Genomic DNA, 14842 nt, shown 5'->3' with positions numbered 1-14842 from the left:
CTATCACACCAGAAAAGGTGAAGGCAGAAAGAAAGACCGTAGCTTTTGGGAGAAGCAGAAGGATGGAGAGCTCAAGGCCAGCCTTGGTCCTAGGGGACTCTCTGACTCCTCAGGTTTGCTTTAAACTGCCTTGAGCTCAACTCTGGGAAGCTGTTAGCACCTGCAGCTTTGTCCAGAAAGCTCTGTTTCCATTGAGCTTCCTTCCGGGTCTGGGTGGATTTGCTGCCCTTATGAAGACTTCCATGCCCAGCCTGTCCTTTGTAGTCAGTGGTGTCTAGTTTAAAGCAGTTGTGTCGGTAAGCCCCATCCTTCAGACTCCTCTAAGGGCCATAACACCCATACACCCATTCTCAGCCTTTTGAGGCAGGAGAGTAGCCAGGCCACAGCCGGGTTGGGGGGCTGGGTTTTGCTGCTGTAAACAGACACCATAACCAAGGCACAGACACAGACCAAGTCTGTGAGCTCTAGATTTAGTTAAGAGTTCAAAGTTCAACTGAAGAGACCCTGCCTCTCTACTAAGTATATGGATATTCAGCACTCAGGAGGCAGAGGCAAGAAGCTCTCTGTGAGTTTGAGGCCAGCCAGACCTATGTAGTGAGACTCAGTCTTGAAGAAGCAGAAGTAGAAGAAAATGCAGAAGAGGAGGACGAAGGGTAGGAGAGGGAAGAAGGATAGAGAAGGGAGAGGAAGAAGGAAGGAGAGAAAGGAGGAAGAAAGAAAGGGAGACTGATTCAAGGAATCGGTGATATTCACTCAGCATCAGCTAGGAGCCAGGTGCTACAGAGGTTTTGCTGCTGTGAGCAGACACCATGACCACGGCAACTCTTATAAAGGAAAACACGTTACTGGAGATGACTTGCAGATCAGAGGTTCATCTCTATGAGATGGTCTTACAGAGATTGTTGGGTACCCAACATCCACATTAGGTGGCTCACAACCATCTATAACTCCCAACTCCACCTCTGGGTTCCATGGGCACCTACTCTCACGTCCACTGACACACACGGGTATGTGTGATTGGAAGTAAATCCCTCTCTCCCTCTTCCTTGTGGGATCTCCATGCAAGAGCTTTCTTTAGGGAATGAGAGAAACCCAACAAAGCCAAAAGTGGTAGAAAAAATGGCCCCCGTAGGTCCATGGGGAGTGGCACTATTAGGAGGTGTGGCTTTGTTGGAGGAGGTGTGTCACTAGAGGGTGCACTCTGAGGTTTCAGAAACTCAAGCCAGACCTAGTGGCCCACTCTCTCTTCCTGTTGCCTGCAGATGCAGATGTGGAACTCTCAAGTACCTCCTGTAGGACTCTTAGCGACCTCTCTAGCACCCTATCTGCTTGCAGGCTGCCATAATGATGGACTAAACCTCTGAACTGTAAACCAGCCCCAGTTAAATGTTTTCCTTTATAAGAGTTGCCTCGGTCATGGTGTCTCTTCATAGCAGTAAAACCCTAACAAAGACAGCAAACCTCTGTAGCACCTGGCTCCTAGCTGATACTGGGTGAATATCTGTCAAATGAATAACGACCTTTAATTAATAGTGCGTGGGTTTGCAATTACTGTCTTCTGCTGGTAGCATTGGATGTGATCCTGACGCCCCAGGAATCCTGGCCCTGCTCTCTTCTGTCAAGTCTGTGCAAGTTAGCAGCTGAGCACTATCCCTGACTCCCTGGCTCTGCTCTGCCCTCTCACAGAGGTTGTGCCAGGTCAGGAAACATAAAGGACCCTTGTCCAGTGACTGACAGTAGTGGAAGGAGAGTCCTTGCAGCCCCTCACTGGACCCCAGACTCTGCAGTTTCCAGGTTCCCACTCTTTCTCCAGACAGCCTACCCAGATGACTGCTTCCTCTATGTCTGGTACCACACCGTGTCCCCCAGACACACAAATGAAAAGCTTTGTGACATGCCTGTGTTTTATAAGCCTTTTGTATTGTGCCCAGTTACCAGGTGCATCCTCCTGCCCTGTCTGACCGAGACACAGTCCTTTTCTTCCCAAAGTCTCAGTCTGATAGGAGAGGCAAGAGCCCAGTCTCCAATAGGATAGCTCCATTTACAAGAGGCAGACCACATACAGAAAAAGCAAAAAGAAACCCCCACTTTGAACAAGGAGCACTGAGTGGGGATCGTGAGCTCTGGGCCCAGCTGGCTTCCTCACAGCCTGGGCTTTGCACTTCCTGGCCCCAGGGAGCAGTAGTGTTCAGCATCACCAGCACCCTGGGCTCAGACGAGTGGGTAAGATCTAAGCTCAGAGACTCATAACTATGTCCAAATTCTGTGGGTGGGAGGCAGGGACTTGCGTGAGGGTGGTGGCTGGAGGTGCTGGCCGGCCAGCACATGGAGGCGGAGGCGGCTGCAGGTCAGGAGCACATCGAACAGAAGCAGTTTGAAGAGGAGCAGGCGCAGTAGGCTTAGCCACAGTACCTGCCGCTGTGTCCCTGCAGAAGAAGGAGCCATGAGGAGTCCCCAGGAGCCCACAACAGGGAGAGCCAGTTCTCTGTGTTGGCCACTCTCTCTTTCCACCTCCTTCTCCAAGGAACTTCTTTCCTGGTATCTGACCTTAGTTTCTACTGGTAATAATTAGTGCTTTCTTCCCGCTTAGCCCTCATGTTATTTATTTTATTTATTGTTATTTATTTTATCTGGCGGGGAGGCAGGCTGCAAGGAATGAGCTTCTGATGCAAAGAATAACAGTGTCTCTGGGCAAGAAATGGACGTGGATTATTAGCCAGTGCTTCTCTAGCGCCTCAGGTAATCAAATAACACGTAGGCTTTCATACCAAGACCGCCTGTCACCCCACCACCACCACCACCACCGAGGAGCCATTAGACTCCTTATTTTAGCTCTCGTCTGCACTGCTCCACTGCAGTCCAGGAATAAATCCCCACCTTATCCCAGGGAAGGTTGAAACTCAGCCTAGCCCCAAGCAAGGCAGTCCCCTTACAGGAAACTTCTCAGTCCTCCCGCAGCAACCTCATGGGACCTATGGTTGAATTAGAGCTGAATGCTACCTGCCGGGTACCAGTGCTGAGATTCTTGTTCCCAGCCACTGTCCCTCCCTCACCCGCTGACTTACCCGGGAGAGGCTCCAGAAAGCAGCTCCTGGCTGTCGAAGATTCCTCTGTGAGTCAAGAAGAAAGGAGTGAGGGCTACGGGGAAGGCGAGCACCTTGCAGCCCCTGCCCTACATCTAGCCCTGGTCAACCCACAGGACATATTGGACATGTGTGGAGACCCTGAGCCCACTTGTTAGCAAGTCCTGAGGAGCCATTCCCCACCTCCCTGCCTGACAGCCCTAAGAGGCATGGCAGTCCCCTCCCACACAGAACCTAATCTTTTACAGCTTTTGCTGTAGGCAGGGCACTACTGAGGTGACCCAAATGCTCAATCATGACAGTGCTTGCTATACATGCAAAGGACCTGAGTTCTATCCCCAGGACCCATGTTTAAAAAAAGAAACACAACAGGCAGGACTACACAGATTAAAAACCTGTCTCAATGCCGGGCATGGTGGCGCACGCCTTTAATCCCAGCACTCGGGAGGCAGAGGCAGGCGGATTTCTGAGTTCGAGGCCAGCCTGATCTACAAAGTGAGTTCCAGGACAGCCAGGTCTATACAGAGAAACCCTGTCTCGAAAAACCAAAAAAAAAAAAAAAAAAAACCTGTCTCAAAAAAACAACAAAAACCACTCGGGAGACAGAGGCAGGTGGCTTTCTGAGTTTGAGGCCAGCCTGGTCTACAAAGTGAGTTCCAGGATAGCCAGGACTATACTTGACTCCCCCCCCAAACAAACAAACAAACAAACAAGCAAACAAGCAAGCAAACAGGTAATGGTAGCCCATATTTATAATCCAGCACTGGGGGAAGTGTAGACCGGCAGACTCTTGGGGCTCACTGGTTAGCCGGCCTCGTCTGCTCGGCTGAGAAGGCTTAGCTGGTAAAGAGCTTTCCTGAATTGGATCCCCAGCATCCTCACTAAAAAGCTAGGAGTAGGGCATGGTGATGCACACTTTTAATCCCAGCACTCAGGAGGCAGAAGTAGGAAGGAGGATTTCTGTGAGTTCAAGGCCAGCCTGGTCTACAGAGTGAGTTCCAGGACAGCCAGGGCTACACAGAGAAACTGTGATAAACCCTGTCTTGGGAAACTCACTAACTAACTAACTAGATAAATAAATAATAAAAATAAAATGAAAATGAAACATTTAGAACAGTGTTTGCCATAGAGTAAAGTTGGTAAATGTTGGGGACCTGTCCTTTAATTATTAATTAATTCTTTAATTATTGTTTGGTCTTGCAGGCTTTGTTTACATGTATATGAACTGTTTCTATAGATTACATATATAAACATGTGTATATGTGCACCTATGAATAAGCCACTGAAAGCTATTAATAGCTCTTAGCAAACACAGATCAGAGCCTAGAATTGCTTTTGCTTTGATTTTTGAGACAAGGTCTCCTGTAGCCCAAGCAGGCCTTGAACTCACTGTGTAGCCAAGGATAGCTTTGAACTCAGAGAGATCCTCCTTCCTGCCTCTGCCTCCTGAGTGCTGGGATTACAGGCTCAAGAGATAACCTGAACCATATATCTCAGCTGCAAAGCCAGGAATTATGGCCTCGAACCACTTACAGGAACCAGGGTTTACCCTTACATGCCCAGTGCCTACCAACAAGCAAGCAAGCAAGCAAGCAAGCAAGCAAGCAAACAGGTAATGGTAGCCCATATTTATAATCCAGCACTGGGGGAAGTGTAGACAGGCTCCCCAAAATATCCTGGCCCCATGGTATGGAAAAGGACAGGTCCCGAGGCTCCATCCCCCACCTGACAGTTGGAGGGGGTGTGTGCTCCGGTTCTGGCCCCCAGCCCCAGGCCTGGTGTGACAGACCAAGGGCTCCCAGGCTTCCAGATCTTCAGAGGGCAAGGAGAGCTGGGCCAGGCTAGTCCAGGTGCCGTCCGGTGCCAGAGAGGGCCCATAGGTGAAGGCGTCTAGGGCACTGCCATTGCCAGCTGAGAACCAGACAGGGTTGTCAAGGCCAGGGGGTGCCGCATCGAGGACCAGGCAAACCACCAGCATGTGCTGCCTTCCATCTACCAGCAGTGTGATGGGTGGAGCCAGCGACGGAAAGGGGGTGCCAGCGATGCCTGCAAGAGTGAGAATTTTGATTTCTTTAAAAACACAGAAATAGGAATGCGCTTTTGTTTTAATCCCAGGTTTGGGGACGTGGGGGCTGCTTCAGATTGTCCGCAGCACCTGACTACAGTTTGCCTCTGCTCCAGCTGAAGGTAATTTCTACGACTGTGTGGCAGGTTGGAACTCTGAGGAGTTTTTAGAGGGTGTATGGATGCTAGGGCTCCGAGAGATGGGGTGGGTTGGTGGTGGGTGGGCGGTTGTTAGTTGGTTGCTGTCTTGGCTTGCTAAGTAGTCGTGGGCAAAGAAGAAAGCAAAAGAAGAAATTAGATATCCTGATGGTGAAGATCAAACTTGCCCCAACTTGATGCCCCGACCCAGCACAATCAGGAGTAGTAACAATAACATCCAACCCTCTTTCCTATTCTTTTTATTTTCTCTCCTATGTAGTGTTAGGGGTTGAAAGAGTGGAGAAGGGTGGAAGAAGAAGGAAACCACAGGGTACCCAGGTACCCAGAGTCCAGCCAACACCTCTCTTCCTTTTTTTTGTTTTTGTTTTTTTGTTTGTTTGTTTTTGGTTTTTCAAGACAGAGTTTCTGACCTGGCTGTCCTGGAACTCACTCTGTAGACCAGGCTGGCCTTGAACTCAGAAATCTGCCTCCCGAGTGCTGGGATTAAAGGCGTGTGCCACCACTGCTCAGCCACCAGACGTTTCTTAATGCATTTCTCTTTATAGAGACCCGACAAATGGAGCTCAATTACACAATGTAAGGCAGACCAATACATGTGTGTCCTTAGCAAAGAGTCCTTCCTCATGAGTCCTTTCATGTGCTTGCTTTAACAGAATACCACCCAACACAGCTGACTTTTCTAAGCAACCTTAGGTTTCTACTTCGTGTGTGTGTGTGTGTGTGTGTGTGTGTGTGTGCATACATGTGATGTATTTGTGCGTGGAGGCCCAAGGAGGATATTAACTGACCTGTTCTATCAGTATCTGTCCCTTTGTTCTCTTAGGACAGGGTCTCTCACTGCACCTGGAGCTAGGCCTGCATCCAGCAAGCCCCCAGTGTGATCCTCATGTCTTGGCTCAGTCCAGTGCTGGGATTACAAGCACACTTAGAGCAATGCAGTTTTTCAAATGGGTGCTGAGGATTTGAACTCAGGTTCTCATGATTGTGTAGCCAGAGTTCTGACTCACCGAGCCATCGCCACCTTTCTCCTATAATTCATCCATCGTCCATCGTCCACTGGTCTTCCTGCTATCTGTCCGTCTATTCTTTCTGAGCCCCACCCCCACCCCTGGAACTCAGAGATCTACCTGCCTGTGCGTCTCGAAAGCTAGGATTAAAGCTGTGCGCCACCACGGCCCAGCAACTCCTTCCTCTGCCACCTGGGTATAGAAAATTGAGAAAGACACTGCCTGGGCTGTCGAGGAACTTTGTCCTGTGGGAAAGGCATTAGCTTCATAAACAAGTGGTTATAGTACCATGTTGTGCTGCCTGAGGAGAGCTGATGTCTCTCTAGGGGAGGACGAAGGAGGAGCACCTGAGCTGAGAGCAGAGGAAGTCTGATGAGGCTCTCCATGTCTGTAAGCCCAGAACGTGGGAGACTGAAGCCTGGTGGGTGAGCTGTATGGCATTAGGCAGGGTTAAGCTGACCTGTACGAAATGGGAGCTGACCAGATGCCTCACTGAGTAAGGGCGCATTTCCACATCTGAGTTCAAACCTAGGAGCCTTCCTGGTAGAAGACAAAAACCTGACTCCTGAAAGTTGTCTTATGGCTGCCAGACTCATGCACCCACCCCATGCATATACAGGAAATGTAAAAATTAATGTAAACAAAAGGAGCAAGGGATGAAGTGCAGCAGAAGGATGCTTCTCTTTAACACAGGAAGCCCTGGGTTTGGGTCCTAGCACCACGGTGAGATGAGAAGACAGAATATCGCCCTACAGGAGTGAGATAGCAATAATATAAGTTAACAAATGGTTAAACTTTTCCCATATTCGAATCTGATTTTTTTTCTATTTCATTTTGGTTTGATTTTGAGACTTTTTTTTTTTTTTTTTTTGGTTTTTCGAGACAGGGTTTCTCTGAGTAGCCTTGGCTGTCCTGGAACTCACTTTGTAGACCAGGCTGGCCTCGAACTCAGAAATCCGCCTGCCTCTGCCTCCCGAGTGCTGGGATTAAAGACGTGCGCCACCACGCCCGGCTCTGAGACTTTTTGTTGTTGTTGTTGTTTTGTTTTGTTTTTTTGTTTTTTGAGACAGGGTTTCTCTGTGTAGCCCTGGCTGTCCTGGAACTCACTCTGTAGACCAGGCTGGCCTTGAACTCAGAAATCTGCCTGCCTCAGCTTCCCAAGTGTTGGGAAGGCGTGCGCCACCACGCTTGGCTTGATTTTGAGACCCTTTGCTAGGTAGCCCAGGCTGGCCTCAAACTTCCCATGCAGCTAAGGATCACTTTGAATTCTGGACCCTCCTGGCTCCACCTGCGGAGTTTACAGTTTGGATTTCAGGCATGTGCACACCCTGAAGATTTAGCACACGACAAGCCCAGTGCTGGGGAGTGAACACTCAACAGAGCTGTGCCCCGCCCCCACCCCCAGCTTGGAGTCTTACTCTATTTTTAATTTTTTTTTCCTAGATTTTATTTTACTTTACATCTATGAGTGTTTTGACAGCAAGTCTGTCCATGCCCCACACACAAGCAGTGCTTGCACAGACCACAAGGGACATCAGATACCCTGGGATTGGAGTCATAGGTGGTTGTGAGTCACCATGTAGGGGCTGGGAATAAACTCGGATCCTCTGGAAGAACAGCCAGTGCTCTTAACCAGTAAGCCATTGATCTAGCCCCACTTATTCCTTCTCTTAAGAAAACATATACTGGGCTGGGGAGATGGTTCAGCAGTTAAGAACACTGGCTGCTCTTCCAGAGGTCCTGGGTTCAATTCCCAGCGCCTACACACCCAACACTTCAATCTGTAATGGAATCCTATGCCCTCGTCTAGTGTGTCTGAAGACAATGACAGTGTACTCATATATTCTCATAAGTACTCATTAAACAAATAAATATATTTTTAAAAATTATGTTCTTGGGGCTGGTCAGATGGCTCAGTGGTTAAGAATACTGAGTGCTCCTCTGAAGGTCCTGAGTTCAAATCCCAGCAACCACATGGTGGCTCACAACCACCCGTAATGAGATCTGACACCCTTTTCTGGTGTGTCTGAAGACAACTACAGTGTACTTAATTATAATAATGAATAAATCTTTGGGCCTGAGCGAGCAGGGTTGACCAGAGGGACCAGAGGTCCTAAATTCAATTTCTAACAACCAGATGAAGGCTCACAACTATCTGTACACCTACAGTGTGTACTCATATACATAAAATAAATAAATAAATCTTAAAAATAATTATATTCTCATAATATTTAAAAAACAAAAAAATGTACTTTGTATGTCAGGCTATGTTGGTACATACTTTTAATCCCAGCACTCAAGAGGCAGAGGCAGGCAGATCTCTGAGTTCAAGGCCAGCCTGGTCTATAGAGTGAGTTCCAGGACAGCCAGCACTACACAGAGAAACCTTGTCGTAAAAACAACAACAACAAAATTTACTTTGTGTGTGTGAGAGAGAAAAGAGACTGGGTGCCAGTGGAGCATGCGCCTGGGGGGATCAGAGTTCAACCTGCAGAGTCAGATCTGTGCTTCTTCAATGTAAGGAAAATCCCCAATATTAGCAATAAATTGACACTGTGGACTCTTGTGTGGCCAAGATAAAGAGATGCCCAGGGTGCCAGAGAAATGGGGAAGAAAAGATGAAGTATTAGGCGGCCAAATGACTGGTGTAGGAACACGGAGCACATCTCCAGTGAGCATGCTCACTGGGGCCTCTGTGACCACAAATCTGTCTTCTTTGCCTTGAAGAATGTCCAAAATTTGGCCATGTGACATAGTGGGCCAAGTGTAGGACAAGGCCTCAGACAGAGCCGAGGGTGGCCCCTGACTCAATCCCCTTAATCCACCGAGGTCCAAATCTCCGGATAAGCGCCCAGTAGGAATGTTGTGAGGTGTAAAGATAATGTAATGCTTTGGTAAGTAAGCTTTGGAAATAATCTTTATTTTTTTTAAGATTTATTTTAGGTATATGAGTGTTCTCAGATTCCATCACAGATGGTTGTGAGCCACCATGTGATTGCTGGGAATTGAACTCAGGACCTGTCTGGAAGAGCAGCCAGTGCTCTTAACCAATGAGCCATCCCTCCCGCCTAAGCTTGGGAAATGGTATTTATTACTAAGACCTTGTAAACAACAGAACTAGAGAAGGCTGGGAGTGACCCTAGAGCTCTCAGCCTCCTAAAGCGATTCGGTTTCTCTGTAAAGCCTCCCAGATTGTTTCTCCCCACCCCAAGCACTTCTGTCCCAAAGCCCAGGCCAGTCGGCCTCTACCTCCCTTCCAACCCCCAACACTGGATAGAACAGAGAGAAGGTTAGAGTAGGCTGGGCAGTGTTGGCGCACACCTTTAATCCCAGCACTTGGGAGGCAGAGGCAGGTGGATTTCTAAATTTAAGACCAGCCTGGTCTACAGAGTGAGTTCCAGGACAGCCAGCGCTACACAGAGAAACCCTGTCTCAGAAAACAAAGCAAAACAAAACAAAACAACAGTGTCCTTCTGGAGAAGGACATCAGACCTCAGAACCAGAGGGCCATGGAGCTCACTCATCGCTGTATAGGCTCAGCTCGTACCAGGGGATGAACTCAGTGAGAGCCAAATAGGGAGGCAAGAGGGACTTACCTGAAGGTAGAGCCTGACACCTGACGCCCAGAAGCAGCAGCAGCCATGTCCTAGCCATGGCCCACTCGTGGAGAAGCATGACCCAGTTGCAGCTGGGAGCTACCTGCTGTGGGAGGAGGCCCCCCTAGTCTGCCTCCCAGGCCACAGGCCCAGCTGCAGCTCTGAGGTGTGGGCTAGGGCAGAAGGCTCCCCTAGACTGCTTCCCAGACCACAGACCCAGCTGTACCCCAGCTGCTCTGCTTTACCCACTAGTTCCCAGTGCTTTCTGGGGAGGAGGGGTGCCAGGGAACTCAGGTCCCACTCCTATCCCAGAGGCTGGGTGCCTACCCTCTCATAACCTCCTCCCTGTTTGAAAAGCACTTCACAGGCCCCAGAGGCTCCTCTGTGTGAGACAAGGTCTCTGCTGTGTGGACCTGACTTGCATGGAACTCACTATGTAAATCAGGTTGGCCTCCAAATCACAGATATCCACCTGCCTCTGCCTCCAGAGTGCTGGCTGGGATTAAAAGTGTGTGCCACCCCAGATTCCCAAAGCCTTTCCCAAGCCTAGTTCCTTCTCTACTTGAGAGCAATTGCCATCCACTAGACAGAGTCCCAGGGGGATGGGATGGCGGGACTCCATGTGCAGCTCTTCCTGTCATCCTCCAGATCCAAAGCTTTTCTTTTTTTTTTTGTTTTTTTTTGTTTTTTTTCGAGACAGGGTTTCTGTGTAGCTCTGGCTGTCCTGGAACTCACTTTGTAGACCAGGCTGGCCTCGAACTCAGAAGTCTGCCTGCCTCTCTGCCTCCTGAGTGCTGGAATTAAAGGCGTGCGCCACCACATCCGGCAAAGCTTTTCATTTTTAATTTAATTAAATCAATTAGTTCATTGGCTAATCAATTTTTTGCTTTTACAGTTTTTATCATTGCCTGGTATGGTGGCACACACCTATAATCCCAGCACTTGGGAGACAGAGACAAATAGATCTCTGTGAGTTCAAGCACAAGGTGAGTTCCAGGATGGCCAGGGGGCTACACAGAGAGACCTTGACTCAAAACACACACACACACACACACACACTTGTTTTTAAATATGTGTGTCTAAGGCATTGGCCTTGGAGATGGAGTCACAGAGGCTTGTGAGACACCTGACTTAGGTGCTTGGTACCAAACTCAGGTCCTCAGCAAGAGCAATGTGCTGCAGACTGCTGAGCCCTTCTTCCAGTCCCTACCTTTGTTCTTTGGAGGCGCAGTCTCGTGCAGTACAGCTGACTTTGAGTTTGCTCTGTAGCCAACCTTGCTCTTCCTGCCCCCACCTCCCAAGTGCTGGGTTTTTCCTTTAATATATTTATTTATTCCTTGGCAATTTCATACATGCATTCACTCATCCCCTACACATCCTGCAGCTGTCTTCCTACCGTCTTAATGAGGTCTCTCTCTCTCTCTCTCTCTCTTTTAATAACCCAGTGAGCCCAGTTAGCCGTGCTTGCTGGAATGTTGGCTAATCTTGTGAGAATCCTATGCAGGTAGCCACAGCCGAAGCATGCTCATGAGGGCGGCAGCCAGCATTTTCACAGCTTGCCTCCCATCTTTGGCTCTCATGTTCTTTCCAGCCCTGCTTCCACGATGTTCCATGGGCCTCGGGCGGTGTGTGGGTTGATGCAGACACCTCGTTTGGAGCTAAGCATGCAATTGTTGCTCAGGCCAGCTCTGAGTCTGCATTAGCTGCTCCTCCTCGCAGAAGAAACTTCTCTGGCCAAGGTTGAGGCCAGTACAAAATTGATTTGTTTTTGAGCCAGGGTTTTCTGGGGTAGCCCTGGCTGGCTCACTATCTAGTAGCCCAGGCTGGTCTCAAACTCACAGTGATCCACCTGCCTCTGCTTGCCATATGCTGGGATTAAAAGCACACCCCTCTCTGCCTGGCTCTACTTACTTTTTGACATGGGGATCCATTGTCTGGTGTCCCCCTCCTCCTATAGCCTCCAAGTGGCTGAGCAGGAGGCAGGTAACTTGTTCTCTGCCATTCCTGAAGCCCTGGGTTCCATCGGAACCTGCATAAACCAGGTGAGGGGTGTGCTTGCAGTCACAGCACTGAGGTCAAGGCAGAAGTGTCAGAAATTCAAGCCATCCTCATCTACAAAGAGAATTTGAGACCAGCCTGGGCTACACAAGACCCTGTCTCAAAAACACAAAAACAAAAACAAAAACAAAAACAAGGGCTGGAGAGATGGCTCAGGGGTTAAGGGCACTGACTACTCTTCCGAAGGTCCTAAGTTCAAATCCCAGTAACCACATAGTGGCTCACAACCATCCATAATGAGATCTGACGCCCTCTTCTGATGTGTATGAAGACAGCTACAGTGTACTTACATATAATAAATAAATCTTAAAACAACAAAAAAACTAAAAAACAAACAGACAAAACAAACAAAAACAGCTGGGCGTGGTGGCGCACGCCTTTAATCCCAGCACTCGGGAGGCAGAGGCAGGTGGATTTCTGAGTTCGAGGCCAGCCTGGTCTACAAAGTGAGTGCCAGGACAGCCAGGGCTACACAGAGAAACCCTGTCTCGAAAAAAAAAAAAAAAAAAAAAAAAAAACAAAAAACCAACAACAACAACAAAACACATTCAGGTGCTTCAGAAGATAAGCAAATGCTCTTAGTAACCACTGAGCCATCTCTCCACCCCTTCTTTCCCTCCTGCCTTTCTTTCTTTTTCTCTTCTTTCTTTCTTCCTTCCTTCCTTTTTCTTCCTTTCTTCCTTCCTTTCTTCCTTTCTTTTCTTTCTTTCTTTCTTTCTTTCTTTCTTTCTTTCTTTCTTTCTTTCTTTCTTTCTTTCTTTCTTTCTTTCTCTTTCTCTCAGACACAGTCTCATGGCATTGCCCAGGATAGACCCGACTCTTCATCTTCTTGCTCTAAATCTCCCAAGTGCTGCCGTTACAGGCCCTTGCCACCAACACCAGCTGGTTCCTAGGGTCTGGATAACTACTCCAAGTGGGTGGATGGGAGGGATATCCAATTAGAGCTTTGCTGCCTTTCCCTAGTGGGTGCTGACACAGAGAATAAGGCCTTGTTTATTTACTTACTTTCTTCCAAAGGCTCTCATGTAGCCCAGACCAGCCTTGAACTCTGATCCCTGGTCTATCACCTCCAGGCTTGCAATGCCTGATGGCTTTTTTCAAACCTGTACTCTTTTGTTGTTGTTGTTTATGCATTTATGTATGTATGTAGGTATATATGTATGTATGTATGTATGTATGTATGTATGTATGAATTTATTATGTGCATTGGTATTTTGCCTGTATGTATGTCTGTGTGAGGGTGTTGGATACCCTGGAATTGAACTTACAGACAGTTGTGAGCTGCCATGTGGGTGCTGGGAATTGAACCATGGTCCCCCAGAAGAGCAGCCAACATTCTTTTTTTTTTTTTTTCAAGACAGGGTTTCTCTGTGTAGCCCTGGCTGTCGTGGAACTCACTTTGTAGACCAGGCTGGCCTCAAACTCAGAAATCTGCCTGCCTCTGCCTCCGGAGTGCTGGGATTAAAGGCGTGCGCCACCACGTCCGGCTTTTTTTTTTTTTTTTTTTTTCAGCCAGCATTCTTAACCAATGAGCCATTTCCCCAGCCCTTTTGTTTGTTTGTTTTTTAGGGACCAGTAAATTAATTTTAAATCTAGAAAGTCTTCCCATGTCTAGAGAATTCATGTCTTAATTCTGCTTTCTGTTGGAGCTGAATTTAGGGTGGGTGCTTGGTTAATGTGCCTGCTTGGTTAGGGTGGGTGCTTGGTTAGGGATCCAGCAGTGTGTCAGAGAGTTCCAGGCCAGCCAGGACTGCAATCTGAGACCCTGCCTCAAAAATGAAAGGAAGCCAGACAGTGGTGGCACACACCTTTAATCCCAGCACTCTCGAGGCCAGCCTGGTCTACAAAGTGAGTTCCAGGACAGCCAGGGCTACACAGAGAAACCCTGTCTTGAAAAGCCAAAAAAAAAAGAAAGAAAGAAAGAAGGAAGGAAGGAAGGAAGGAAGGAAGGAAGGAAGGAAGGAAGGAAGGAAGGAAAGGAAGGAAGGAAGGAAGGAAGGAAGGAAGGAAGGAAGGAAGGAAGGAAGGAAAAGAAAAAAGAAAGAAAAACAAAAGCAAGAATAATGGTCTGTGTGTGTTGTGTGTGTGTGCTTAGTTTAATCTTATCCAGTCCACCTCTCTCCCCAATAGGATACAAATTTTGGTGTGAGTACCGCACACACACAAGAAATAATTAACCTGAGATTACTTGCAGAATAGCCCTTCCTGACCCCCGAAGGCGCCATATTACACGTTGCTGTCTCTTCTATACACAGCCTTATTTTCTTCCTCTTCTTTATTCTTGTGCCAGCTTCACCCCACTATGCCGTTGTGCCGGAAGGGCAGTTTTAATGGCCACTTTCCTGCTCTCTCCTGACCCTGCGCAAGGACCCAGGTTGGTGGGGGAGGGACTTTGGGTGCTGTGGGCTCCACGTGTTCCCAGGCCCTGCAGGCCCAGGTGCAGCATGGTGGCTTCCCGCCCTGAAGTGGGAGGAGGGGAGGCAGGTGTCCCTAACGACTCTGCCTCTGTCATTCTCCAGTCTGGGGAAGTGCTGGCCCAGGCTCTGCGACCACAGTGCAGATGGGACAGGGGCTGCTGGCTTGGTGACCCATATCCAGCCCAGCTCCTGCCTCCCTCTTGGAGGGCAGGGAGAGTTCATCTGGAAACTTCCCCTACCTGATCCTCTTCCCAGAAGCCCCAGAAGGTCTCCAAAGCTCCTCACCCAGCGCGAATAAGGATGCTCATGCATTAGCACGGACCAGTCACTTGCAGGTTGGCTATAAGCCCCAGGCAGCTCACGACTCATGCCTTGGGCCTTAACTGCCTGTTTCTAGCTGAGGAACCCAGGCTGAGGAAAACCAAGTTATATCACCGTGAGCATTTATTCTAGCAAAC

At 48.6% G+C, this 14842-nt stretch overlaps 1 protein-coding gene across 1 annotated transcript; it reads right to left on the bottom strand.

Annotated features, from left to right (window-relative positions):
* Positions 1-2250: 2250 nt before the first annotated feature.
* Positions 2251-9988, bottom strand: Ptcra (pre T cell antigen receptor alpha). The gene is made up of 4 exons (XM_021185741.1): positions 9910-9988; positions 4809-5129; positions 3066-3110; positions 2251-2426 (listed from the first exon to the last, which is right to left on the bottom strand). The coding sequence occupies exons 1-4, from the start codon at positions 9986-9988 to the stop codon at positions 2251-2253; spliced, it is 621 nt and encodes a 206-aa protein (XP_021041400.1).
* Between the last annotated feature and the right edge of the window lie 4854 nt (positions 9989-14842).

Source organism: Mus caroli, unplaced genomic scaffold (genome assembly GCF_978045245.1).
Source record: "Mus caroli unplaced genomic scaffold, Mus_caroli_1 scaffold_18, whole genome shotgun sequence".
In the NCBI taxonomy this organism is placed as follows: Eukaryota; Metazoa; Chordata; class Mammalia; order Rodentia; family Muridae; genus Mus; species Mus caroli.
Note: the sequence above shows the minus strand (reverse complement) of the source record. Positions and strands in the feature narration are given on the sequence as shown.